Consider the following 27,081-nt stretch of genomic DNA (forward strand, 5'->3'; position numbering starts at 1 on the left):
TAGTTTGATAGTCCATTTTATAATGATAACCCCAAATTTCAAATTGATTTAGTTTAATATGGGTTTTCTCGGTCAAAATGATGCTTTGATTGGGTTTAGATATATATTTGGCTATGTATGCTTTTTAGTATGTTTTTGATTTTTTTTGAATCTGTTTTGAATAGGTGAAAATGGTTGGATTTGACATGTAAGAAATGGTGTTTGAAATGACCTGTTGTTGAAGTCATTTTGGTTGCACACGACTTGGGACACGGTCTACCACACGGTCATGTGCCTTATTGATTTATAGGTGCAGGTGTTCCACACGGCTTGGAGACATAGCCGTGTGCCCCTAACTTTGAACTGTACACAGTTTGGCCACATGGCCGGTGGCCCATGTTTTCAAAATTTTTCACATTTTGTTTCAGATTAGTAATTGTTTGTTTCCAAACTATTTTTAAGGTTTCACGGACCTACTTAAGTTCCGTTTTCACATATATGCTTTGAATATTGATTTATGATGATTAAATTGAGCTCAGAATTTTATTATTATTTATAATTGAACTAAAATTTTGAAAATGTTGCAAATTAATCCTTGTTAAATTCTGGACGGTATTGAAGCATACATAAGCCCATATATGATCTGAGAAATGGCGTATTTGTTAATCATAAATTGAATTGACTATGTTTGGATGTTTTTTGTTAAATTTGAGCAATAATTATTGTTAGAGTTGTGACCCAAATTCTTATTAAAATAAAATACAAGTGGTAAGATAGGGGATATACGAGGGCGAAGCCCGAAGGCCGAAATTTACTTCCCCTGTTTTATATTGATTTGAATAAGGTGTTTCAACCTTACTCCTTTACTTTTGTTAGATGTTGATTAGAATAATGTTTTTCTAACTCTATAAATAAACGTAGTCTATACTCCTTGTAATCATTCGAATTCGACATAGTAAATTTTCTTCTCCTCTGCCCGTGAGTAAATTTTCTTCTCCTCTGCCCATGGTTTTTTTCCCAAAAGACTTCCCACGTAAAATTTGTATATTCTATTTTTTCTTTATTTTCTTTGCGATACATTGACATTCATTTTATTTTAACAATTATGCATTTATGAAGTATTCTTTGTTTTTTTAGATAATCAATTTGATTTAATGTGTTCTGTTACGGTTACGACTGTAGCATTCCATAACTTGGGTCCGATGACCGGACCAGGTTATAAGTGTTACAAGGGAAGCTACGTATCCCACGTTGTTTGGGCAGATACATAATGGGATAAAATAGTACACATACTTAATTTGTAAGGCGACAAAGTGGTAGCCAAAAGTTTGGGTAGACCGACTAGAGTCTTCATGGGAGAAAATGTCAATCCAAGGCTGAATGATCAATAGAGTCTACCAAAGAATAGCGAAGTGCGGAAGTCTTTCAAGACCATGAAACACAGTAAATATCTTGTTGATCTACCAAAGGTAGAAACCTTTAAGAAATACCGGAGCAGTAAATAGTATGTCGGGTACCACATATCTAATGGAGCATCTTAGAGGAATGGGCTGAAAGAGTAGGTACCATGGTGCTGCAGTGTGGGCATTAATTCTCCAAAGAAGTGAGGGTATTATATTCTGGTAATGACAATAGTTATGACAATTACTTGGGTAAATGCCAAGTGTCGCCAGCCAGAAGTAATACATACGAGTATCAGGGATGTGGAATATTGAGAGATAGGGAGGGAGAGAGTTCCATGAGGAACATGGTTAGGAATAAAACAGGGTCTAAGTATGCTAATAAACGACTTAGAGGGCACAAAGCATGAGCCTTTTCAACTAAGTTCACGAATTCCCCTATGAAATTCAGGGAGTTAAATTTTGAGCTAGCAATCTAAATTTCTTAAGATTTATGTCGCCTTACTCGCAAATTTGTGTATAGATTTCACTAAGTTCTCCCGAACTTATAAAGTGGTTGCTTGAATGCAAATTTAATAAAGAATCAGAAAAATCAAGAGGAACCAAGCCAGACTCCGCTAGACTTAGGTAATGCGAGGTAGGTATTCATGTATATAGAAGGGCATTCACAGGGACCACACCTCAAGGTTGAAGTTGTCTTAGTCTAAATGGGATCATATTGTAAAATGTAAATAACTGTTAGATCATTTAAAAGAATCAGGTTGTAAGAAATTGGAACTAATATGATGTGTGTATAGATTTCAAGAAAAAAATTGGAGGCATAATCTGTCTATGGATGTATTCAGATTTGAATATATATATGTGTGTGTGTGTTATGTTATTTGGTTTGTTGTGGCATCTAATACCCCGACTTGGCAATCAGGTCAAGTAAAAGATGTTACACTTTCAATAAATTTTAAAATCTTATTTTGTTTTACTTTAAAAAATATTGTTTTATTTGTATTTAATAAACTATTCTCATCAAATTCACATCAACATAAAATGGAAATTAGTTTAAAATAAAATCAATGGCTTTCATAGATAAAAATTATAGGTTAAGGACTTATTTAACTACAAAAATGATATAAAGGCTTGTTTAAACAAAAGTATAATAATTTAAGGATTTTTTTTAATATATTAACAATTTATAAACTATAAAAAATATTTTGATTCTACCAAAACAAATCTCAAAATTAGTTATTCCATGAAAAATACTTGACTTGTGGGTTCCATAAATCCCTTTTATGTTTTGTCCAAAAAATCAATAAAATGATAAATCTTATTAATAACAAAAATAATACACACTCGTCCACAACATATATCGCGCGACAGAGTATAGCCGGTGGAGATGATTGGATCAGGCCCCTCCCTATAGAACGTGAAGAACAGAAAAAGAAGATTTTCGAAATTGGATCTTTTAAAAAAGTCGACGATTTTCTTTTTTTTATATAACGAAATAAATCATTAAAATCTAATTTTTTGGACCAACAGTAATTAGATGTTGAAAACCTTTGGGACAATATTCAATTATGTAGCTATAAGAGTAGAAAAGAGAAATTTGTATAAAAAGGATTTAATTTGTTTAAGAAGATGACCCATAATTGTTGAAATGATATCTCTTTACGTAAACCATAATTCCAATTTGGTTTAATTAAAAAAAATAAGGTTTGTGCCTCAGGGGGGGTTGTGTTTGTCAACATAATTAATGCTGTGTGTGCAAGTTGAGGGGTGATTCCTATAGTTAGTGCTATACTCTAAGTAACCTGTCGCAGGGTATTGGCAGCTCCTAAAAGACGGTTTTTTGGGTTGTTGTTGAAAAGGGTTTTAACCCTACATTTATTGATTGCAATCACTATGGCACTCTTTTTTCTAAATAATATACAAAATTATTATTGGCTAGCATATCATGTGCTATGCACAAGGTTCAAACGTAGTCATATCCAAATAGATGGCTCAAAAACAATATTTAGATAATAAAAAAAGAAGTAATCAAATCAAAGCGAATAAATGTGTTAAAAGTGATTGAAGAAGGTTGAAAATACTAGAGAAGATCCATTGTAAAAGAAATAAAAAAATATGGTATTTTTCACTTGAAGTGGAGGACCAGGAGCTAGTTGGGATTACGGGTGAGCAAAATTCGTTTCGATTCGAAAAAAGTTTAAATCTCGAGTTAATTGAATTATTCGAGTCGACTCAAATAAGTAATTCAAGTTTCGATTTCGAATCGAGTTGAATTTTGCAATTCGAATAATATATTGATGTAAATATCATTTTGGTCACTATCAAGTCTGAAAATATGGAAATTGATTTCTCTATCAATAAAAATTACAAAAAATCAAAATATTTATAAAAATTTCAAATTTTATATATTTAAAAAATTATAAAAATTTCAAAAAAATTCTAAAAAATATATAAAGAAAGTTAAAAAATTTAATAAAAGTTAGGATAATAATTTTGAGACTAAATAAGTTAATAATGATTCAAGTTTATTATACTAAAGAATTTTTTATTTTGCTTTGAAAAAGTTTTTCAATATATACGATTTCAAATTTATGTGCTCTAACATGTAATTAATTATAATGTAACAAGATTTTAATTTATCATATTTAAATTTTTAATTTAACTCAAACAATTTTACTCGATTCGATTCGATTTGATTTAAAAAAGTTTTAAAGCAAATTAAGATGATAAAATAATACTTTACAACTCCATAAATTTAAAATTTTTTAACTCAGATTAATTCAAATGCTGACACTAGAGGTAGGGGTGAGCATTCGATCGAATTGAATCAAATCAAATCGAAAATTTTTGAGTTAATCGAGTTTTCGAATCTCATTTTATCATCCTAACTTTATTTGAAGTTTTCTCGAATCGAGTCGAGTGAGATGGAATTCGAATTCAAATCAAATCGAATATATTTGTTCGAGTTAAATTTTAAAAAATAATTTTGGGTCCTTGTAACCATTGTCACCCATCGTAATAAAATGTGTCCACATTAATCAAATTTTTTATTAACTTTCATCACCTCATAATTTATTTATTAATTTTTTATATAATGGTTAGCTTCTTTGTTTGCTTAGTTGTTTCAATTATCTTCAGATTCTTGTCACTATGTATTTTGGAATTAAAAAATATATTAAATGTAAAGATATAATTTTTAATAAAAGTTATTTTAAAAATAAAATGTGAAATTGATACAAATATAAAATTTTAACACAAATATTTTATGGCATAATTAATGATTCAATTTAATATAAATATTCAATATGACTAAACAATTCAATAGTATAAATAATATAAAATGTGAAATTTAATTTAATAATATAAATAGTAGATATAAATAAAATTATTACTATTTATGTTTAGTGATTTTTTTCTGGATAATTTTAATTTTTTATTTGAGAGTAAATGGTGATAAGTAAAAGTTTAGGGGAAAACAAAAAGTTTTGGGAATAAAAGTTTGAGGGAAAATAAATAGGAGAGAGTAAAATTTTGGAGGGAAAATATTAAAAAAAAATTGGAGGGGGGAGGGTTTGGGGTAGATGTGATAGGGGTGTGCATAATTCGGGTAAAATCGAAAAAGTTCGGTTAACCGACCGAATTCGGTTAATCGGTCGGTTAACCGACCGAATTCAGTTAATCGGTCGGTTAACCGAATTTTTTAGGTCGGGATTCGGTTAATTTTTTTATGATTTTTCGGTTAACGGTTAATTCAGTTCGAAACCGGTCGGTTAACCGAAATTTTTCAGTTTAACCGAAAAAATTAATAAATAAAATTATCCAACCCAGCTCAAACCTAATTACCCAACCCAATAAAACTAAAACTAAAGTTTACCCAATTACCCAATCCAATAAAACTAAAACTAAAAGACAACCCAATTTACTAAAGTCTAAAACCTAATTTACGTTAATAATTTATAAATTTTTTAAATTTTAAAAAATAAAAAATTCGGGTAATTCAGATATTTTTCAGTAATTCGGTTAATTCGGTTAATTCGATTAATTCGGGTAATTCAGGTAATTCAGGTAATTTTTAACCAAAAATAAAAAATACATAATTTTTGGTTAATTCGGTTAACCGACCTTATTAACCGAAAAAATTTCAGTTCGGTTAATTTTTAAAAAAAAAGAAATCGGTTCGGTTAACGGTTAAAAATTTTGGAAGGTCGGTTAATTCGGTTATAGTAATTTCGGGTCGGTTAACCGAATGAACACCCCTAGATGGGAGGTGGGAGGTGGGAGGTGGGAGGTGGGATAGGAAGAGAATAAAAGTTTTAGGGGAAAAGTAGGAGGGAGTAAACATTTTAGGGAAAAATAAAAGGTTTTGAGGGATTTTGGGAGTAAAATTTTGAGAAAAAGTAAATGAAAGAGTGAAATTTTGGTGGGAAATAGATTTTGGATAGATTGGGGGGTTGGGAGGGGAGGAGGGTAAAAGTTTTGGGGAGAAAGAGGGAAGGAGTAAAAGTTTTGAGGGAAAAGTAAAAATGTTTGAGAGTTTAGGGTAAAAATGTAAAATATTATAGTTTGATATTCGAATTATTCGAGTTATTCGAATTTGAAAACTCAACTCGATTCGAACTCGAAATTCGAAAAAAAATTTGAGTTGATTCGAATAACTCGATTAACTCGAATAACTCGATTCCTTTAACTCAAAATTCGAATTTTTTCAATTTTTTCGAGTAGAATCGAGTTTTTATCATCGGTTGCTGACGAGGCAGTTGGTGGGGAGAAATAGGATCATGTGCGGACTCCCCCACTAATTCCTTGTCGTTTTCCGTCTTGATCATATTACTACTAGGTACTAACCAAGGAAAGAGAAAAAGAAAGAAAGCGTGTCGCCTCTCGCTGTCGCAGTTGCCTTGCCATATCTCTCTCTATAGGCTGATAAGCACACCAAACTCCCCATAATTAATATATGCATAACCCATAATTAATATATGCATAACCCATAATTAATATATGCATAACCCATAATTGTTCAAATTATATCTTTTATATATCTCCTACAACATTAATCTCTGTTTACTTTTACGCAAAACATATTTTCAATTGTTTGTGCCTACACCCAGGCCAACGTGGCTGCTCAGGATTCACTGTTGGAAAGGGACTAAATTTTTATTTTCAATTTTTAATGTGAATTTTTATTAAATTTTTATTTTCAATTTTTAATGTGAATTTTTATTTTCAACTTTTTAAGTCTTTTGATTTATTGCAGGCAAAAAATAAATAAATAAAAGGAGCTCAATTTTTTTTATTTTTTTAATTTATTGTATTATATTTTATAAAATTTTTAAAAAATATTTAATTTATTATTTCACCCATGGAGAAAAAAATATGAAGAGTGCGTCTAATATTAGGGGTTGTGTTATCATCAACACAATTTCTATAAAATTAATGCAAAAATCAAACAACTAAACTAAAGCATAAAGAACAATTAAAGAGAAGAAGAAGAAGAAAAATGCAGGGGCAGAAGAATTAAAAGAGGAACAAGTTGAAGAAAAAAGGAGTATTCTAACTTTTGGTGAAGACTTTCAACTTTTTCATACTCTTTTTTAAGTTAGAAATATTGTTTGGCTATGCTTTACAAAAATCCATCTCAAAACCTCACCTAAACTAGACCTTAGTGCTATATTCAAACTCCTCCTAGGGCACTCAAAGCAAGCTAGTATCATGAAACTCGCATGTCGGTTGCTAAAAAGGGTTTTAATCCTAAATTCTCATGTCCTTTTCCGTCTTTTACCATTTCTACTAATCTAGGAAAGAAAGAAAGAACCAAAAACAGAAAGCGCGTCGATTTTGTTTTGGATCAGAAAAAAAAAACCCCCTATATAATAAGCACACCAAACTCCCCATCACAACTATCCAACACCACACTTCTTTCAGCTTTTCCTTTGTGTTCCTTTTCCAGAATCTTTGTCTCATACTCCTATGGTTAGATTTCTATTTCAGCGGTTTCAGTTTCTTTTCCTTTTTCTTTAGCTTTTTATTCATTTACCATCTATAGCAACTACATTAATGAGGTCTTAGATTTTGTTAATGGATGAAGTTTCTTGGTTTTTTTTTTTTTAAATCAAACAGGATAATCAAGATGTGATTATGGCTATGGCTGTGGAAGCTGCGTTGAAATGGAACAGAAGGGAGAAAAGGCAGATGAGAAAGTTGCAAAGGGCTGTTCGAGAGAAGGATAGGGAGCGTGCGTCGCTTAAGAGAAAGAAGGAGGACATGGTTGCTAAGGAAGCCGCCAAGCAAAAAGTTGTTGATGAGTTCATGCCCTTCTTTGTTGCAATTGCGAATAACGACATGGAGACTGCCCAGAATTTTGACGAGACAGCTATGATGAATACTATTCGCACTACGTTGAACGATGGCGAAGGTCACGCCGGCCACAATGCCGATTAAAAAGAAGCATGAAGGAAAGCAAATTTAGAACTAGTTTCTTTGCATGAAAAACCAGTGGCTTATGGACGTTTTGTTTATTTTGGGAGTTCAGGACTGTTTGATGTTTCTTCGCTTTTTTTGGTCTCTTCTATGTTTTTCTTTTTGTAGGGTCTTAATGTTGTCTCTTCTATATTGTAGTTCTCGAAATAAGAGAATAAATAAAATAACATTCTGAAAACGTGCCCTTAGTTGTTCTTTTATTGATCTTAAAAGGGTTATTTGAGATTATTTCAGACGTTGACCAAGAAAAGCCTAAGAGATAATGGTGAAAAAAAGAAGAGAGGCAGAAGCTTGATGAAGATGGTCATGGGGCAAGGGATCAGACAGAATATAAAGTTTCTGGGTCTTTTGCAAGAACAAAAGGAGATGAGGTAAAGCTATATGCAATAAATGGGCATAGGTAGATTCACATGTGAAATTCTTGTTGTGGATTGCTTTGCTGCCTTTCAACACAAAGCTTCAGATATTGAACTAGTATCTTTGTAATTGCTTTGCTTATGGTGGTGAAATTTTGGTTACTTGCCACAGGGTTTTCCACTTATAAATCTTTGGTGTGCTTCGACTTTTCTGCTGATTTGTTGTTTTGGGGTCAACTGATTTGGTTGGATCTGTCAGTAATCTGTAAATCTTGTGCTGATTTATTTTCTGGGTATCATTGTGTTGGAATTTCAGTTTTGAGGTGGTTCAATAGAACCCAACAAGATACTGCTCCCAAATGCAGTTTTCTCAATATCAGATGAAAATGTTAAATCTGCAAAGAAATTATGGTGTGTTGAATCTCTTGGCCAACTATCTTCAATATCCTTGATGGGAAATCCAATGGTTTCACTGTTAAAACTTTGAATTCTCATGTTTAGAAGCTATATACATACAACTCTATCATGAAATTTGTTTCTTGAATTGGCCTCCCATTAAAGTTTATTGAAAATTTCTTAACCCGGTCTAAATTTGGTGCTATATGCACTTGGAGGGTTCATGGCAAGAACTATTCATGCTACATTTGACTGGAATTTGAGTACGAGAATCACATCTAATACAATTCTGTTTAGTGTTATTCTTATGTCGATGTGCATTAATGTTATTCTTTTTCATGTATTTGGATTCTATATGTATATATTAGGGAAAGAAATAATTAGAGTTAAATAGAAATGTACTTTCAAATGCTCTTGGTTTTGTTCATGATTGTGTTTTTACAAAAATTGGAGGCTGGAAATAGAAACTGTTATCCTCGAGAGGAGAAGGTGTCGGTGAAACTTGTGGTAACTATAGTGTCTGAAAATGCTTCGAGCTATCTTAGGATTTTCTGACTGTGATGAGTCGCTTTTTAATTTTCTTATCTTTTTTTCAACTGCTCACCCATTATTGATTCCGTATTCTTTTTAGCAAAGTAGGAATCCAGAAAATGTCTGTTCTTACCGATGGACAAATTTTTATTATCACGCCCTTGACGATTTGTTGTCACCACAAGTAGAAGTACATGCCTACTCTTTTAATAAACAATTTAATGTGCCTCTTTGCATAATCATAGTTGTAAGATCACTTTAGTCTCACAATCTGTAAATTAATAATTTTTTAAATAATTTATATTAATTATTTAATTAACTTGAATTAAGTTATCTATTTAATTTAATGCTTGTAATAATAATTTATTCTCAAAAACTACTAATCGATTGCACCATCATTAAAGACGATACCAACATTAACCATGAAGTAAGCTAGAGTTTTGCAATAAATAAAACAAAGAGAGATGGTTGAATTGGGACTTGTATGGCTACCCATCCCAAAAAGTTTCTATCTAGTTTAAGCACTTGATTTTTATGTATTATTTACATCAATCCTCAATTCTTGTTGGTTGTAATACATCATTGGCTCATAGGAGTTTTATTTACATAATTCGAAGATTTTCTTGTAACTTAGCCTATAAATAGGGATCTTAGGCCACCCCTTTTAATCATTGAATAAATTTGAGATTTTTTTTTCTCTTTTTATTGAATGCCTGAAGCATTTTGTGAGAGTAAAAGTAATTCTCTTTTTTCTTTTTGTTATTTTTGTGTGTTTATTTACTTTCAAGACTCCTTTGTAAGTTTTTATGTTGTTTTAAGTTTGATTGTCCACGTTTTTTATTTTTTAATGTTATGATTTTAGTGGAATATGATTTTTTAGAATGTGATTATCGAGAAAGTTACTTTACAACGTTAGATATATATGTATTGATTAAAATCTCAAGAAAGTTATTTTACAACGTTTGGTATATATGTATTGATTAAAATCCTAGGAAAATTATATTGTCGCGTTTAGTTCACTAAGAATTTTCCTAAGAATGTAATGATAATTTACAAATTTAACCTATTAAATAAAAGATAACATTCATCTTTTATAATAAATTTTATTCTTAACAAATATTTGGATTAAATATTTAATAATAAATATGTTGGACAAAACACGTTAGCGAACAAAAATATATAAATATAAATAAACAAATATTTATATATAATAAAATAAATTGAATAATTTGTATTGAAATTATCGGATATGAAAAACTAATAAATAACATAACAAAAACCAAAAATCAAAAAGAACAAACGAGTTTTACTAGATGTTGAGACCTGTTTTACACAGTTTCCTTAAAACAGATTCAGCTGCTCTTACGATATTTGGAGAAACGTTGGTCGAATGTCTCTTAGGATACAACAACACGATGATCAAAGCAGTAGCACCTCTGCAGTGATCAACGAACAAACGTTGCTTTTTTCTATCACTGAAACATTGGAAAATATGGAGAGGAAAAGAGAAGAATTGTGGAGAGAAAAATAATCTCGGTGTGAGAGAGTGAGATTGATCTAATTTTTTTTTGAAGAAGTCTTAGCCTTTTATAGGCATTGAAAGTGGAGGAATTTTGAAGATATTCATGTATATGAAGATAAAATCTGCATTAAAGGGGCAATTAAATCAATTTGATTAGAATCAAATAAAATCAGGATATATGTCCTTTTAAATTAGATTTTGTATTTGCTGAGAAAAAAATAAATTTCACAATTTTGACATTTTGCATCACCCATGTCATGCGGATGCGCCCCAACCCCAATGGATTTGGACCTACACTCTCGCTACACACAAGACAATGTTCCAAGCTTAGTCATTCAATCATTTTTCAAGTGGGTTCTCATATATATATACACATCTCACACTTGGTCTTTAACCAATGTGGGATCTAAGTTTTTCTTTTCCTCAACAAATATTCATAAGTAGCTTACCTTAAACATCAATTTCTCATTTATTACTCAACCATTTTGAGCATATGATATACCGTTGTAAAGGTCTCATGGAGTAGAATATGAAACCATAATTCTATGATTCAGCTCTCTACCTTTACCAATTGAGAATATGCCTCAAATTTCCCATAAATTATAATTTTTCCAACAAAATATTAATTGATAATTTTTAGATTATTTTTTAAATTTATAATTTTAATTGAAAGTAAAATTGTTTTAATTTCTTTGCATATATTTTTAAATATAATAACACATATATAAAATTAAGTGTATATAAAATTTTGTTTGGAATAAATTAAAAAATACTTGAAATCACGATTTGTTTTAGTTAAATGCTAACTTATAGGAATATAAAAAAAAAGTTGATTCTAAGTATTGCTCTGAGTAAAACTACAAATTATTAAATTATATGAATGAAAAACAATAGGTGATCTAAGTCCCAATTCCTACATAGCTTAAATTGAACAAGTTCGACCATATTATATGAAAAATAATAAGTACATCATGCAAAAATGTTATGATCAAACAAGTTTGAGGTAAACCTAAACCTTAATTTTTTTTTTCCTATTGCTCGTAAATATTCATAAATACTATAATAAAATTAAATTTTTAATTAATATATGGAAAAGAGAGAAAACAATAGAAAATAAAAATAATATGTAAACGGTATATTATGTAGATGATTAAATATGCATATACAAATAAAATCATGGAAAAAAAAAACTTTCTCGCGAAGAATCCATTGAATTAATAGAGAAAAACAAGTAGTAGGAAGGAGGCAATAGCTTTTTTTTTTTACGTTTATTAATAGACTAATACCCTAAACCAATATAAAATGGAAGTGCTTGACTACAGTTGTCACTATAGCTTGGGACTGCAAAAAAAATTGTGCAAACAAAACTAAATAATATCAAGGATTTGTTTATGTACCTTTGAACCTAAATACTTGAACACCCACTTCCAAATCCCCCCCCTTGAGAACTTGGGCAGTAAACACCCAACAATGTTTACAATATAGTTTGCACCTTAATAAACAAATTAAAGTGATCTCGTACAAAACAAGCCTTGAAGCATCTATCAATTACGGCTTACTAACATAGAATCTAAGTTAATACTAAATAACTCCTTGAAAATAGCTATTACATCATAAACATTCAAAACAAAATCAATCAAAGATATGCTCTCTAAAAAGCAACAACACAATCTCGATCGAATCTCCACATTATAAGGATTGAACTGATTCACTCGAACTCGATCCAATCTTCGAAAGCCAATGATTAGTTTCCATAAATGGACCATAGTATCTTCAATATAACAACACATTAATAGGTGTAAAGATTTTCTTCATTAAATTATCAATCCTGATAAGGCAAGTAATTAAACTGCTTCAGTGGTAACCTGTAGTGGGCACTGCCAAGTGCCTCTTAGCTAAAATTTTCACATCTTGCCTCAACAAAAAGTAATTCCCAAGTGAAAGTTAGATTCCAAGGAATGTAAATAAAATTTGGCACACCAAACGTTGGAATCACTTTCCAATTGATTAATTCCCAAGAAAGTGATCACTTTCCGTCATATGAAACGCTGCCTTAATGCATTGGCAAGGGATATTAAATTTTCGCATATGTTTAAATACTAGTGTATCTTTCTCATATTTATGGTATATTAATAGCCTAATGCATAAATTAGATAACACTAGTTTGCTTTTATTTGTACGATGTATAGATTGATCGTGCACATTATTTATTAAAGGGTTAAATATGAAATTTGTACTTGAATTTGTCTACTTTTCCGAGATTGGTACTTATAGTTTTATTTTTGTCCCAAATTGATACCCCTTTTTTCTGTCCACTGTATTGGTATCTGAGACTAACGATGTTAATTTTTTCCTGATGTGGCATCGCTGGCCAATTGTACACTGCCACGTGACATCCTCTTATACCTAATTTTTCTTTTATTTTTTTATTTTCCTTCATCTTCCTTTTTCTTTTCTTTTCTTTTCTTATTTTCCTTCTTTTTCTGGGCTACTTCTACATTTCTTCATCTGTCAGCGAGTGGGTACATGACTGACTTTCCACTTTCAACTAAGCTTCTACAAAGTTCATAAAGTGTTAATATTATTATCAAATCAGGATGCTTACATACATCAAGTTCATAATGTTCCAACTCATATGGGAGACTTTCTTTCTCTTGTTGAGAAAAATCTTCTGGATAGAACTTGTTTACAAGAATGGAAATTTTATCAATATCAAATAACTTGAAAAACTCCTTAGGATTTAAAGTTGTAGTAAGAGTGAGAAGTTCGACAACATGTTCGTTAAATCTGCTCTTCAATTCTTGCAACTGAGTATTTATTGTAGCAAAAAATAAATTCACTCGATAATGATGCTCCACTATAACATCTTCCTTCTTGTTGTGACTACGACCCAAAATGTATTGAGCATTCATATCTAGAAAATCCAACTCCCAAGTTTCAAAAAAAGATATCACATTTTTCAACAATTCATTCCATCCACCATCTCTCAACTTTTGAATTAAATCTTTCATTGTCAAAACTAAACTCATGGCATTTAATATATCTTGAGAACAACGTTGCAAAGCTTGACAAAGATTATCAGTAACCCTTAAACCTTCCTTCATCATATGCAAAATAAAAATAAACTCAAAAGATCTCAATCTATTATATGCACTATGAGCATCTCCTCGCTGAGAATAGTTAAAAGTGGTATTTTTTAGATTTTCAAGAACCGTGCTAGTAGCATTGTACATCTTCAATAAACTAGTAACTTAATTTAAATGGGAACTCCATTGAGTCTCACCAGGACATTGTAAAGTGCCAATCTAATTCATTCCTCTTCCAGTTGCTAACTCATTGATGGATACCAAACGAGTTATTTTAGCTACTTGGGCTTTTTATAATTCATTGTGCCATTTGGAAGAAGAAGAAGCAATATTAACAATATCATACAAGTCTTTAAAAAATTGATGCACTTCAACCACTTCTCTAATTGCTGCAACCAATGCTAACTAAAGACGATGAGCAAAACAGTAAACATAATAAACATATCGGCAATCATTCAAAATCAAAGCTTGTAAGCCGTTAAATTCCCCACGCATATTGCTTGCTCCATCATAGCCTTGACCTCAAATATTCTTTATGTCAAAACTATTTTGCAGGAGAACATTAAAAATCACATTCTTCAAAGTCAATGATACAATATCTTTAACATGGACTATATAAAAAAACCGTTCTTTTACCTGTCCTTGTTTATCAATAAATCTCAAAATAATTGCCATTTGCTTCTTCTTTTTTACTCGTCTCTTGCTTCATCTACAATAATGTTGAACTTTTTGCTACCAATTTCTTCACGAATTACATTACGAACTCTACTGGCATAAATTTGTAATATCTCTTTTTATATTGTCAAAGAAGTATAATTAGCATTTTGTGGAGCACTTTTCAAAACATCTTCAACTTTTTCATCATAATATGCTAATAGTGATAACAATTCAAGAAAGTTCCCACGATTTTTTGATCTCGAGCTTTCATCATGACCTTTAAAAGCACACCCTTGAAATGACAACCATTGAACAACATCTATACTAGTTTTCATACGTAGACGATTAGTTGCAATTTGTTGTGTTGTTTGTCTATCAAGTGATATTTCAATATGTTGAATGTGATTTGTCGAAACCATTTTTTTTGAAAAGAACAAAAATTTAGTTATCGACTTATTAAAAATGAAAATTGGAGTCGCCACCGATCCTTTATTGAGGTGTGATATGTACACCTTAAAACGATTTTGGTCTATGAGATTTGAGAAAATAAGTTTGGGAGTCGGTTACGCACGAGGAAGGGTTAGCACCCTCGTAACGCCCAAAATTAGTACCGAATCGATTGTTAATGTCTTAATGTCAAAATTTTGTAAAGATTTTAAAATACGATCCTTTGAAAAGAAAATTTGAGTAAAATGAATAGGACGATGAGACTCACTTATTTCAAAGAAATAAATCGTCACACTCAGTATGTTAGAGTGCACGTTTTAAATCCTCAAAATTAAATTTATCTCTTGGCTTTTAGAACCTATGCATTTTGAGAAGGATTTCCAATTATTTGGGTCAAATGAGAAAATCAAAACCCAGTAAGTTAGGGTTCAATTTCACAAGATTCCTAAATATCGAATATTGCCTTTATTTTTATTCATTATTTAGAAAAATTCTCGTCTCGAGAAAACAACATGTCATATTTAATGCGTTAGGGCACCAAGTATCGAATTATTGAGATTGAGCTTTTTATTTTGGATTTTCTATATTCAAATTGAAAAGGGGTATTCGGTTATTTAAATTCAACAACGAGAATTGAAGCCCAGTAAGTTAGGGCACAATTCTCTCGAGAATTTTGGATATCGAGTATTTTGAAGGCTTATGTGCAAAACGATTTCGATGTTTTTCCAAACAAATGTAATGCGATTGAATGGTAGTGCATAATTCAAAATGACAATTCGTAAATTTCGATACATGCTAGTGAACGATAAATCATCAAATAATATGAACAAGCAATGGATAAATTTAAACAAGAATGGCAACGATAATCTCGGTCTACAACATTCAAAAATTAAATGAATTATCAATCTATTTTAAGAGATAAACAAATAACAAGGAAGAAAGAATAGTACATATTGATTTTAAAAATATATATGTGAAATGAAAGGTTTAATATAAAGAATAATATACATATAATGATGCATATAGAGGCTAAAATACATAAAATATAATAAAATAGGGTTTCAAAATATAAATTATATATACGTATATGTACGATAAAAATGGTCTAATATAAATTGTATATCTATATATATAATAGTATTGCACAAAATATTATAAATCTTTAAAACACAAAGGCATATAAATGGGTTAAAAAAGTATTATAAAATAAGATCACAAAAATACATACATATATATATATCATATTAGATTAACATAGAAAATATATAAAATGATACATGATAAAAGCATTACAAAATAATACATAATAAAATAAAATAATATAAAATAAAAGTAAATAAATAGATATAAACTAATATGATAATAATACCTATACTAATAATAGTAATAATAACAATAATAATAATAATAATAATAATAGTATTATAAATTAAAAGAAGACAAGGACAATTTCAAAAATAAAACAAAATCTCAGGGACGACTTTGAAATAAGTGCGAAGACAACCAAATCGAGAACCATTGCACATCAGAGGGAGCATTACTGCAATTTAGACGCACAAAACCAGGCCTTCAAACCCAATCAATGAAAGCGACACCGTTCAAACATATATCTAATTGGAATTGGAACCAAATATGAGGTAATAATTAAAAAAATCAAAGAAAAACTGAATTGAAACGAAAAGGAATGCGAAAGGGGTCATTGCGCAAATAGACCATCGAGTAAAAATGCGCGGATCCTTCCCTCGAGTCGGGTCACCACGCAAATCTAAGCTTATTACGATGCCGTTTTGAGGCCATCAAATCGGCATCAAACGATGTCATTTATTACCCTGCTTATAATCCAAAAATAACCCTAACAGTAGCTATAATTTTTTAGCAAAACCTAACCCAGCAAAAGCTCTCTGCGCCGCTATGTGAATCGTCCGTTCAAGGACTCTCCGAACCTAGCCCACACTCTGATGACGACGGAGAGAGCAAGGATCCGGCCGCAAGGTAACTTCTCTGCCTTCTAATCTCTGTTTTTATTCTTTTATTCAAAATGAATCAAACAAACACAGAAAAGAAAACCGAAAAAAGAAAAGGGAAAAAGAAAACAGAAGAAGCAAAAGAACGATTCAAAATCACCTTTAGAATTCTTTTTCTCTGAATCTTTTTTTTCTTAAACTGTGTATGCGTAACCTTTACAAATTCTGAAAAAATGGCTTTATAGCCGAAAGTAAAAAATGAAAAATTGCAAAAGATGTATTTTTTTTCTTTTTTTCTTTTTTCTTTTTTGCTGCCGATTTTTGCCCCCTTTTTGTTTGTTTGTCCTCTGTTTCTTTGTGTGTTGCAGGTGTACGGCCGTACGGTGAAGTGGCGCGGTGCAACGCGTGAAGGCGTGGTACGTGGCGGTGGCGCACGTGCAAGGGCAGAGGCTGGGTCCTGGTTGCTGCGGCGCTGGGAGTTGAATGTTGCTAGGGTTTCAGTTTCGGTTAGGCTAGGTATTGGGCCTCCGTAGTTGGGCTAGGGTTAGGTTAGTGGGTTTGTGTTTAGCTATTTTGGGTTGTAGTTGGGTTAATAATTGGGTTGTGATATTGGGGCTTAGTAGGTCTGATGTATTTTGAGTTAGTAATATGGACTGATGGACTTTTAATAATTTTGTTTTTATTAATGTTTTTTTATTTATTTATTTCTAATTTGGGTCGGGCAAATTTGGGTTATTACATGATTCATTAAATCTACATAAGCTCGTTGTGCATTGTTATGCAGTGAATTTAGATCTTTTCCCATATGTGTCAAAAAAGCACAATTGCATCCATCGTATACCTTTTTCCAATTACTAAAGCCATTATGAGTAAATGCAGTTGATCCAAAATGACTAGTTGGATTACTATTAAAAAGAAAACAAGGCAAACAAAATACTGCATCTTTTGAAGGTGAATATTCTAACAAGGAAAATTGTTTAAACCATGATGGTTGAAAATAATGAGGATGCTTTTTTGAATTGGAAGCAGGATATTTTGAAAGAATAGGTTGATATGGTCCAGTCTTAATATAAGCTCTTTGAATTTCATCACGCATATTAACCGGATACTCATATATTTGCTTACGTAACTCAGCTTCACGTTCTAAGTTAGACAAATCAAGTGCCTCATCTTCAACTCTAGGAATTTTAGAAGGATGAGCATCAGAGTTTAAAGGAGCAAACAATGAAGGTGGTACCTCAATTTTTTACACTTCTGAAGGTGATTGTGTTGTCTCTATATTTTTCTTTTTTAAAAATGAATCAATTATTTTCGACTTCATAACTACAATATCTTAAAAGATAAAATAAAATAAATAACTATAAAATAAAATTAAACTATAAACTTTAAAACATAATAAAAACAATAGTAAAACTGTAAAAAGATTAAAGAAAACTTAGAATATGAACTTGATGCCGCGTTTAAAGACAAACATGTCAGTAGTTGTTAATAGCAATAGGGAAAGAGACTTCTTTTTTACTAGTTAACAAATTGAATTTTAACCTAAATTCACATTTAATGTTATATTAAAAAGTGAACAACTATCATCTAAAAAAATAAAGTTGTAATATATTATATAAATATTTAAAGTTAAAAAGTTAAAATATATGATATGGAAAAAAAATAAAAAAAAAGAGAAAAATTCTTTTTAATGTTCAAAGTTGGAAGGGGAGCCAAACAACAATTTAAAAGGGGGGCAAACTTTTCAAAATTTAATAGGTTAAATAAGAAATAATCATTTTTATAATTTTAAGGGGGGGTCTTGCCAGCCCCCTCATTTTTATAATTTTAAGGGGGGGTCTTGCCAGCCCCCTCCAAATTTCCTAATGTTCATACATCTTTCTTAGATACAAAAGTTCAACTTCATACATCTTTTAATCTCATGCAATACATACACCCTTCACAAAAATTAAGGAAACCATGCTGATAATTAACAACAAGAAGATCGAAGGAAGAGAGGAAATCATTAATGTAACATCTCGATTTTGGGCCTAGTCGAAATAGTGGTTTCGGGACCACAAATTTTATGTGATAAAATTTATTTTTATTATATTTTTATTGTTTATGATTTCACAAAATGATTTAGTGAAAATTTCGTTCGAAAATTTCGACGTTTGGGCCTCAATTTAGTAAAAAGGACTAAATTGTAAAAAGTGCAAAAGTTGAGTTCTACATGTTAGAGGTGTCCAGTTGTTATGAAAATTTAAATTGGAGGTATTTATATGGTAATTAGACCATTGGTTAAGTTGGTAGACAAAAATGGACATGAGATAAGTGAAATAGGAAATTTTTAAGTTAGGCGCAATTTGGTAATTTAGTAATAAAAAGAATTAAAAAGGGAAAAAGATGGCAAAATGTGCTCATCTTCTCCATGGTGAACGAAAATAGCAAGGGGGAAGCCATAGTTAGGGTTTTCAAGCTTTCAATCTCCATAGTAAGTGATTCCAAGCCCCGTTTTTAATGTTCTTTACGTTTTAAAGTCCTGGTAACTTGATTTAGCTTATTCTAACAATAATTTAAGCTAGGATTCATATTTGGAAAAATACCCATAGGTGAAATGTGTTTATTTGATGTTTTATGATAGAATATGAAGCTAGAAATTATGTTAAACAACTTTTGCTAGTCGATTTTAAGTGAAAACGAGTAAATTGACATAATTGGTAAAATACCTAATATTCATAAGTTAGTGTTAGAGTAAGAATTTGATGTGGTCATAGAAGGGAAAAATGTTCAGCATGTTATAAAACATAATAATAAGAGATGAAGTTTAATTTCCGAGCTTTGGGGTAAAAGTGTAATTATGTAAAAGTTTAGGGGCAAAAACATAATTTTTTCAAAGTTCTAGTCAAGGACTGTTTTGATGAATGTGAGTATTAAATAAACTAAATTTGCTATTATAGATCAAGAAGAAAGAAATTCGGAGTTAAACCGAGGAAAGAAAAATATTGAAGACTAAATTGCTAGATTTGATCGTATTTTATACTGAGGTAAGTTTACGGTAAATAAATGCAATATTTCAATAATTATTATTAATGCTTCTATTTTCCAGCAATTATGTATTTATTTCATGAAATTATTTAATATTGACTCAAGTATGAGATGACAGAGAATCAGTGCTAAAAAGTCCCGTTGAAACATTAGGAATGTATTGGATACAAATGTCATGACATTTGGGTAAAGAGATCCCATGTAAGACCATGTATAGGACATGGCATTGGCATTATTAAGATTATGAGAGGTCCCATATAAGACCATGTCTGGGACATGGCGTTGGCACCGAGATGAGAGGTCCCCCGTAAGACCATATCTTGGACATGGCATGGGCACCGATATGAGAACTCCCATGTAAGATCATATTTGGGATATGACATTGGCAGTAAAGGAAACATCTCATGTAAGACTATGTCTGGGACATAGATTTGGCATGTTATTATTAGATAGGAGACCCGAGTATCCTTAGTATTCCAAGTGGTTCAACGGGCTAGTAAATAGACTATGTTACATGAAAGTTCAGGTAAAAGCATAATAGACAAGTTAATGTGAGTTATAAAGATTAAGAGTATCTCAGTTTTCAGTTGAGAAAAGAAATTTCAGCGAGGAAGAAGTAAGTTATAATCATGAGTTGTTTAAGCAAGCAAGTAAGCAAGTAAGGGAGTAAGTAAAGAAGAAAGTAAAGATCATGAGACTTGATGATAATTTATGAATACAATTATTTGTGACAAATGTTGTCATTTATTTACCTGTAAACTTACTAAGCTTTATGCTTACTTCCTTTATTTTCCTTCTTTCTTTTATAGTATCGCCAAATCAGTTCAGGGATCACAAGGACGTCGGAGTTCGTCTCACACTATCTACAGATATCTCGGTATTATGTGATTTTGAAATGTGTAAAGTTATGGCATGCATAGGGACTTAGTCATTTTGAATGTGTTCATATGATATGGCTAATGATTTGCTATTGAAATGGCTAATTAAAAAACAAGTTTGGTATTATGGATGTTTAAATGTTGGTTAATACCAAGAAATTATAAAAGAGTAAAAATTTGCAATGATACTGTTTTTGGACAGTAATAGTGATGTGATTTTGAAAAATCACCAAAATTAATAGGAGAGGAATTAGAGAGTTAATGAGATATATAATTAAAGCTTATTGAGTCTATTTTCATATGAAAGAAACATTGCATGCAAAGGAATTTTATATTGTGATATATTTGAATTTAGTGAGACAGGGTCAGAATGGTTTCTGAAGTCCCCTGTTTTGACTTTAGAAAATCATTAAAAATTGTACAGAAAGAATTAGGAGTTATAATTTATATTTCTTGATTTCTTAGTGAGTCTATTTTCAGTAGAAACAAGTGGAAGTACCATATGAAGTCTGTATAATGAGATATTTAATTTTTAGTGACAAGAGGTCAGGACAGTCAAATAGTAAAACAGGGGATAATTTAACTAATAAACTGTACTAATTGACCAACCCAAAAATTCTGAAAATTTTATGGTATGAAGATATATGAGTCTAGTTTTGGGGAAAATTTACAGATCTAAATTTTTAGTTTTTTAACTCGATTTATAATTAATTTAGTGACTACTGCGCAAGTGGACAGTTTTATTGTGAATAGTGAAATAAATTATTTTGATTTGTTTAAGTAATCGAAAAATTTTTAATGTTCCCGATTTGGACCCGAACCGTTTCATTGCATGTTTTAGGGTCTCGAGGATCCTTTTTAGGGACATATTGAATGAACGTGAGAGAATTAATTTTAAAGGTGAAATTTTTTATGCTTCGAAATAGTAAGTTAAGTCAGGTAACACCTCGTGCTCGATTCTGGCAACGGTCTTAGGTAAGGGGTGTTACAATTAAACTATTGATTTTGTTTGAGGCCCAATGTCGAAATATGAGTACTCTTTAATTGAGGTGCAATGAATAAGACATCGTAGCAGCCGCTCAACAAATGATGCTACTCAACAATAAAGATAGCAACAGTAGCACCAACATTAGCAATGGCCAGTGAAATTTAAGAACCAAATAAAAGCATTCATTAAACCAACCCAAAGAAGTTTCAAATTCGAAGATCCAAGAAACAACGTCGTTAAAAGATCCAAGAAACAGAAGCAATACCAAAGCAAGAATGAGGTAGGGTATTCTTCTATGCCATGGATTTCGCCGACTTGGAGTCTAATGGAGGCTTAAGAATTCGGGGAAATGATGGAGCACATTGACGAAGTTAATTTCGCACTTGATGGGTTAAAAAAAGGCTAACCAGTGAGGATTAGAAGAGCGAGTCTCTTGTCTCTACTTTCGGTTTGCGCCACTACCCAACAAAGGAGACTGTTGAGAACTCATGGGTATGTTGAACTTCTTGATGGGATTTTGGTTTTTAGGTTCTTTTGTTGAAATCCCAACATTGTTAATCAAAATCCCCACGTCCAGTCCTTCAATAGTTTCTTTTATTTTTCTTCACGCCTTCATCAAGATCGCCAGTGAAGTCCACAACAACTGTCTTGATTTGAATCTTGACATACTTGACATATTTTTTGAGATTTTTACTGGGTCTAAGAAAATTGATTTAGACCCATTTCAGAAAAGCAAATGAAAAGGGGGATTTTTGTGGTGATTGGATGGTAAGAAAATGAGGGAAAATTTAAGGGCGCTTTGAAGGAAAAAAAATGAAAAGGTCAGGTAGAGATGGCGAAATGAAAAAGAAAAAAGAAAAAACGTTGCAACATGTAGATGAAGACAATGGGGAAAGGAATTTTCAAAAGAAAAAAATAAAGAAAAATAAATGAAAGGATTTTTAAAAATATAAAATGAAATGGAAAATAATTAAAGGGGGACAACTTTTTAGGTCAAAGAGAGTGACACGTGGCAATGCACGAGTGGTTAGCATTATTACGTCAGTAAAAATTTAACACTGTTAGGCTCAAATACTAAACTAGTGGACTGAAAAAAGTTTGGGTACTAATCTGAAACAAAAAACTTATAAGTACCAATCTGGGAGAAATGAAAAAGTTTGGGTACCAATTTTATATTTAACATTTTATTTAATTATAATAAATTTGTGATTGTCTGGAAAACAATTACTGCTTGTATTATAAGGAGAAAAAAATTAAAATAAATTAAATTTGTGATCATATTTAAATATAAAAATATTGATTTGAAATGTCATAATCTATTGTAATTAGACTTATCCATGGGTCAGGCCATTCGGCTCGGTTTGAAGGCCTGGTCGAAAAGTATGAGGGTTTAGGCAAAAATATAGACCAGAAAAATGTGCTTGGGGAAAAAAAAGGCTCAGGCCTTAGATAGGGTTTTTTGGGCTCGGGCTCGACTTTGCAAAAAAAAAGGTGATGTTTTGCTGTTATTTCACTATTATGTTGCTATTATTTTATTTTTATTGTTTAAATATTGTATAACTCTTGTTTTATTGTTAATTTTGTCACTATTTTGGAGGTATTTGTTTATTAAGTTGCCCCTATCGTAGTGTTATTTAAGTATAAAGATTTTTTAAAAATTTATTTTCAAATTGTTGAGAAATATTTATTTTAATATTTTTTATATATTATATATTATAAAAATAAAATAAAATAATTTTTTGAATAAGGACGGGCTGGACCCAAATTTTAGCATTTTTATCTGGGTCGGGCTTGGACAAAAAATTAAGCCCATTTTCTCGCGTTGGACCGCACTCAGACCTAGAATTTTGGTAGGGTCTGTCCCGACCTGACTTATGAACAACTCTAACAGTAATGAACAGGTTGTCAAACTATAAAATTAATATTTAAATTAGAAGAAGAACATATAATTTGTTATTGGAAAGAATAATATTAAAGTAAAACAGACAAAATTCATCAAACAATAAAAATAATATTTAAATTAATGAATTGATGTAAAAGTGAATTAAATTTTCCTTTCTTTTTACAAAACGTATTAATATTTAGTAATTATTTAGGATAAAAGTAAAACATTTGTTGGCTATCATTTGTTTTTGTGAAAAAAGAAAAAACATTTTTGTAACTAATGAGAAAGAAAATGGTTTAAATTAGTAAAATTAATAATTGAAATTCTCAACGTTAAGGACTTATATTGTAGATAAAGAAAGCAGAACACTACAAAATGCAAATTTTCTATCCGCACATGCTATAATAAAGGAAAGATCTCGTCTTGTACTTCACTTAGTTATGTGAAATTCTTGGGTAGACAAAATTGAAAAATAGTAAAATATTTATGTTTCATTCATTGTTGCTTATTTTCTATTTTTGGAAAATTTTTAATAATAATAATAATAAGATATTCTGTCTTCTAAACTGGAAATATTAAAATAGACACTATATTTAAAAAATTAAATTTAAGGCCCTAAATAAAAAAAAAACTTTAATTCACTCCAACATTATATCTTATATGTTGTATTTTGGAATATGGATTTAAATTTTATTTATGTCCCGTATTATTTTTATTACTTGTCAATGCCTTCCCAAATATTTTCTCTTCATTTGTTATGTAAATAGTGGGTTCGTATTAATAAATTTTAAAAAATCTTAATTGGAGTATAATATAGGAATATTTAAATGTTAATTAAAACCAGAATACGTAACAGAGGCGAATGAGAAAATTTTGTTGAAGGTAGTGCTGATTCCTAAGTCGCCCCCGTTATGCTTTTCAAGGCATGTGACGTTTTCAAGTTTCAACTTTTGGGTGCACTCTTCATTTCATTTTTTCAATCTACATTTATTTATCATTTGTTTCCATTAAAAATAGTTTTAATTAGCAGTGTTTTTGACAAAAAGTGTTTTTTAAAAATAAAATGTTTATTTTAGACATATGTATTTAAATAATATTCAAATTAATTAATATTATTATATTTTAGTATGGAATATAAATTTTTAATACTAATTATTTATAAAATTTATTAGAATAAAAAAACAACTTCTCCTATCTAACGTTTCCTCCAAAAATACTTTTTCTTTTTTAAGTGCTACTAAACCAGCCATGTGAGCTTCTTTGTTGTGGCTAACGGTTTTGTAATTTACTAATTTTGTCAGACAAAAGAGTAGGATTGTTGCTCAAGGAGTTTTAAATTTTTGGGTGCACAAAGTTAAAAAATAGTAAAATATGTAAGAATTTGATACCCTTTCATCCATTGTTGCTTATGGAGTTTTTATTTTAAGATTGTTGTGTTAATTTCCTATTTTTTTAATAATAATAAGATATTATGTTTGAATAATTAAATTTAAGGCCTTAAATAAAAAAAAACATAATATCTTATATTTTGTATTTTGGAACATCAATTTGAATTTCATTTATGTATTAATATTTGGTATACTAATTGTGTATTATTTAAAAAATTATTAATTATGTATATCTTTTTATTTAAATATTTATTTTTTAATATTTTACTATACACACTTGTCAATGCCTTCACTTTGCTTGTGAATTTTAAAAACTTTAGGTACCTTACCAAATATTTTTTCTTTATTTATTATGTAAATAGTAATATATTACGAGCAAATTAGTTGAATTTAATATAGTACATATTAAAAATGTCTACAAATATGAATTTGTCAAATCCAAAAAAAATTCAAATTCATTATTAAATATGTATCTAAAAAATCTATAAATTTAATAAATTATTATGTATGTTACTTATTACTCAATTCATACCATTTTTAAAATTTAAATCTAAATTCTAAAATTCTAATTTTTAAATGTTATCTTACGAAAAATTAAATCTTTAAATGTTAATTAAAACCCTAAACATTATGAAATGAATCAACAATGTGTAACTGAAAAAACTATGCCATCTCAAATTTTCCATACCAACCTAGAATATACTTTTATTTCATTTCAAAAAAAAAATTGAATTAATGTTTTGAGCGGAATATTGTTGATAAATGTACTGATTCAACCTTTGTTAAATAATTAAATTAAATTATTATGGAAAAACAAAACAAAAAATTGAAGAAAGACCTGAATACGTAACAGACATGAAACATGACCAAATAAAAAATTGTTCAAGCATTTTGATTTGTACTGCTGATCGCTGAGTTTCACCAGCATTTGAAGTCAAAGGTACCCACACCGCCCGCCCGCCCTGCCCCCTTAATGTTTTTTCATTATGCACCCTGCATGTGATCCTACTCCACTTCATTTCACTTTCTACATTTATTTATTATTTAGTTTTAAAAAAATGTGTTTAGGGTAAGCTAGGATTTGATACTCAATGCGTGTCCTCGACTGCGCCTTGCGTCACCAAAGTTCGGCTTAATTTACTCATATGGTCACCGCTCTAGGTGCAGGATACCATTTGGCACAATCAATGCATTTAGTTGGCTTTTTTCAGTACAGGTCCCACCTCCAGCTCTTCTATTTATATGCAGGCATTCAGCATCAAATCATTACTCATACTTCCCACCATACTCTACCTTTCTTGCAGGCTGCTTCCCCAATCTTTTGCCTATTTATCTATGGTTTGATTTTCTGTTTCCTGATATTTTATTCATTTATGAAGAATAATAACAATCTTGAATACTGTTCATGAGGCCTTATATATGCGGTTAATGAATATAGGTTTATTTTATTTGTTCTTTTTTTTTTTGCTTTAATTACATCAAACAGGATCCAGGAGATGAAGGTATGGCTATGGCTGAGGCAGTTCTGGAAACGGAGAGAGAGTCGCTAAGAGCTTGTCAACTTGCACTTGAAGCGAAGATTAGCGAGCGTGCAGTGCTATTGAGAAGGAAGCAAGTGATGGGTGCAAAGGAGGCCGCCAAGCAAAAAGTGGTTGCTGATTTCATGCTCTTCATTGAAGCAATTGAGAAAAATGATATGGAGACTACCAACAGATTCGATGAAAAAGCAATGAAGAACACCATTCTTACAATGATGAATGATGATACTGGAGGATTTGGAAAGAAGAAATAGTAATGCTTTCAGAGCTTCACCCATCTGCCTGTTTGGATTGGAAACTGGGTATATGACTTGTTCTGTCCGTACAAGCATTAAAAACTCCGAGTTGTCATGGCTGTTGTTATGATGTTTTCAAGAGTCGTTGTGTGGTTTTTTTTTTGTTCATTTTCCTAGTTAATATGGTTGGGACATGATGGGTTATGCTGTTCAAGTTACAGAGTTTGATGTTTCCTCGCTTATGTTGTACTGAGCCGTGACTCTCTCATAGTAATGTAAGGATGTCATTATTTTAGGGAAAAAAGTTTATTTTTTTTATTACAAAA

At 30.6% G+C, this 27,081-nt stretch overlaps 2 protein-coding genes across 2 annotated transcripts; both read left to right on the forward strand.

The window, feature by feature from the left end:
• The first annotated feature begins 6,921 nt into the window (after positions 1-6,921).
• Positions 6,922-8,058, forward strand: LOC121225151 (uncharacterized). Its single transcript, XM_041109213.1, has 2 exons — positions 6,922-7,349; positions 7,497-8,058. The coding sequence occupies exons 1-2, from the start codon at positions 7,347-7,349 to the stop codon at positions 7,815-7,817; spliced, it is 324 nt and encodes a 107-aa protein (XP_040965147.1). The 5' UTR covers positions 6,922-7,346; the 3' UTR covers positions 7,818-8,058.
• Positions 8,059-9,004: 946 nt separating this feature from the next.
• On the forward strand, positions 9,005-27,081 carry LOC107922415 (uncharacterized). The gene is made up of 4 exons (XM_016852448.2): positions 9,005-9,115; positions 17,184-17,331; positions 26,198-26,319; positions 26,468-27,081. The coding sequence occupies exons 1-4, from the start codon at positions 9,005-9,007 to the stop codon at positions 26,771-26,773; spliced, it is 687 nt and encodes a 228-aa protein (XP_016707937.1). The 3' UTR covers positions 26,774-27,081.

Source organism: Gossypium hirsutum, chromosome D13, assembly GCF_007990345.1.
Source record: "Gossypium hirsutum isolate 1008001.06 chromosome D13, Gossypium_hirsutum_v2.1, whole genome shotgun sequence".
Classification (NCBI taxonomy): domain Eukaryota; kingdom Viridiplantae; phylum Streptophyta; class Magnoliopsida; order Malvales; family Malvaceae; genus Gossypium; species Gossypium hirsutum.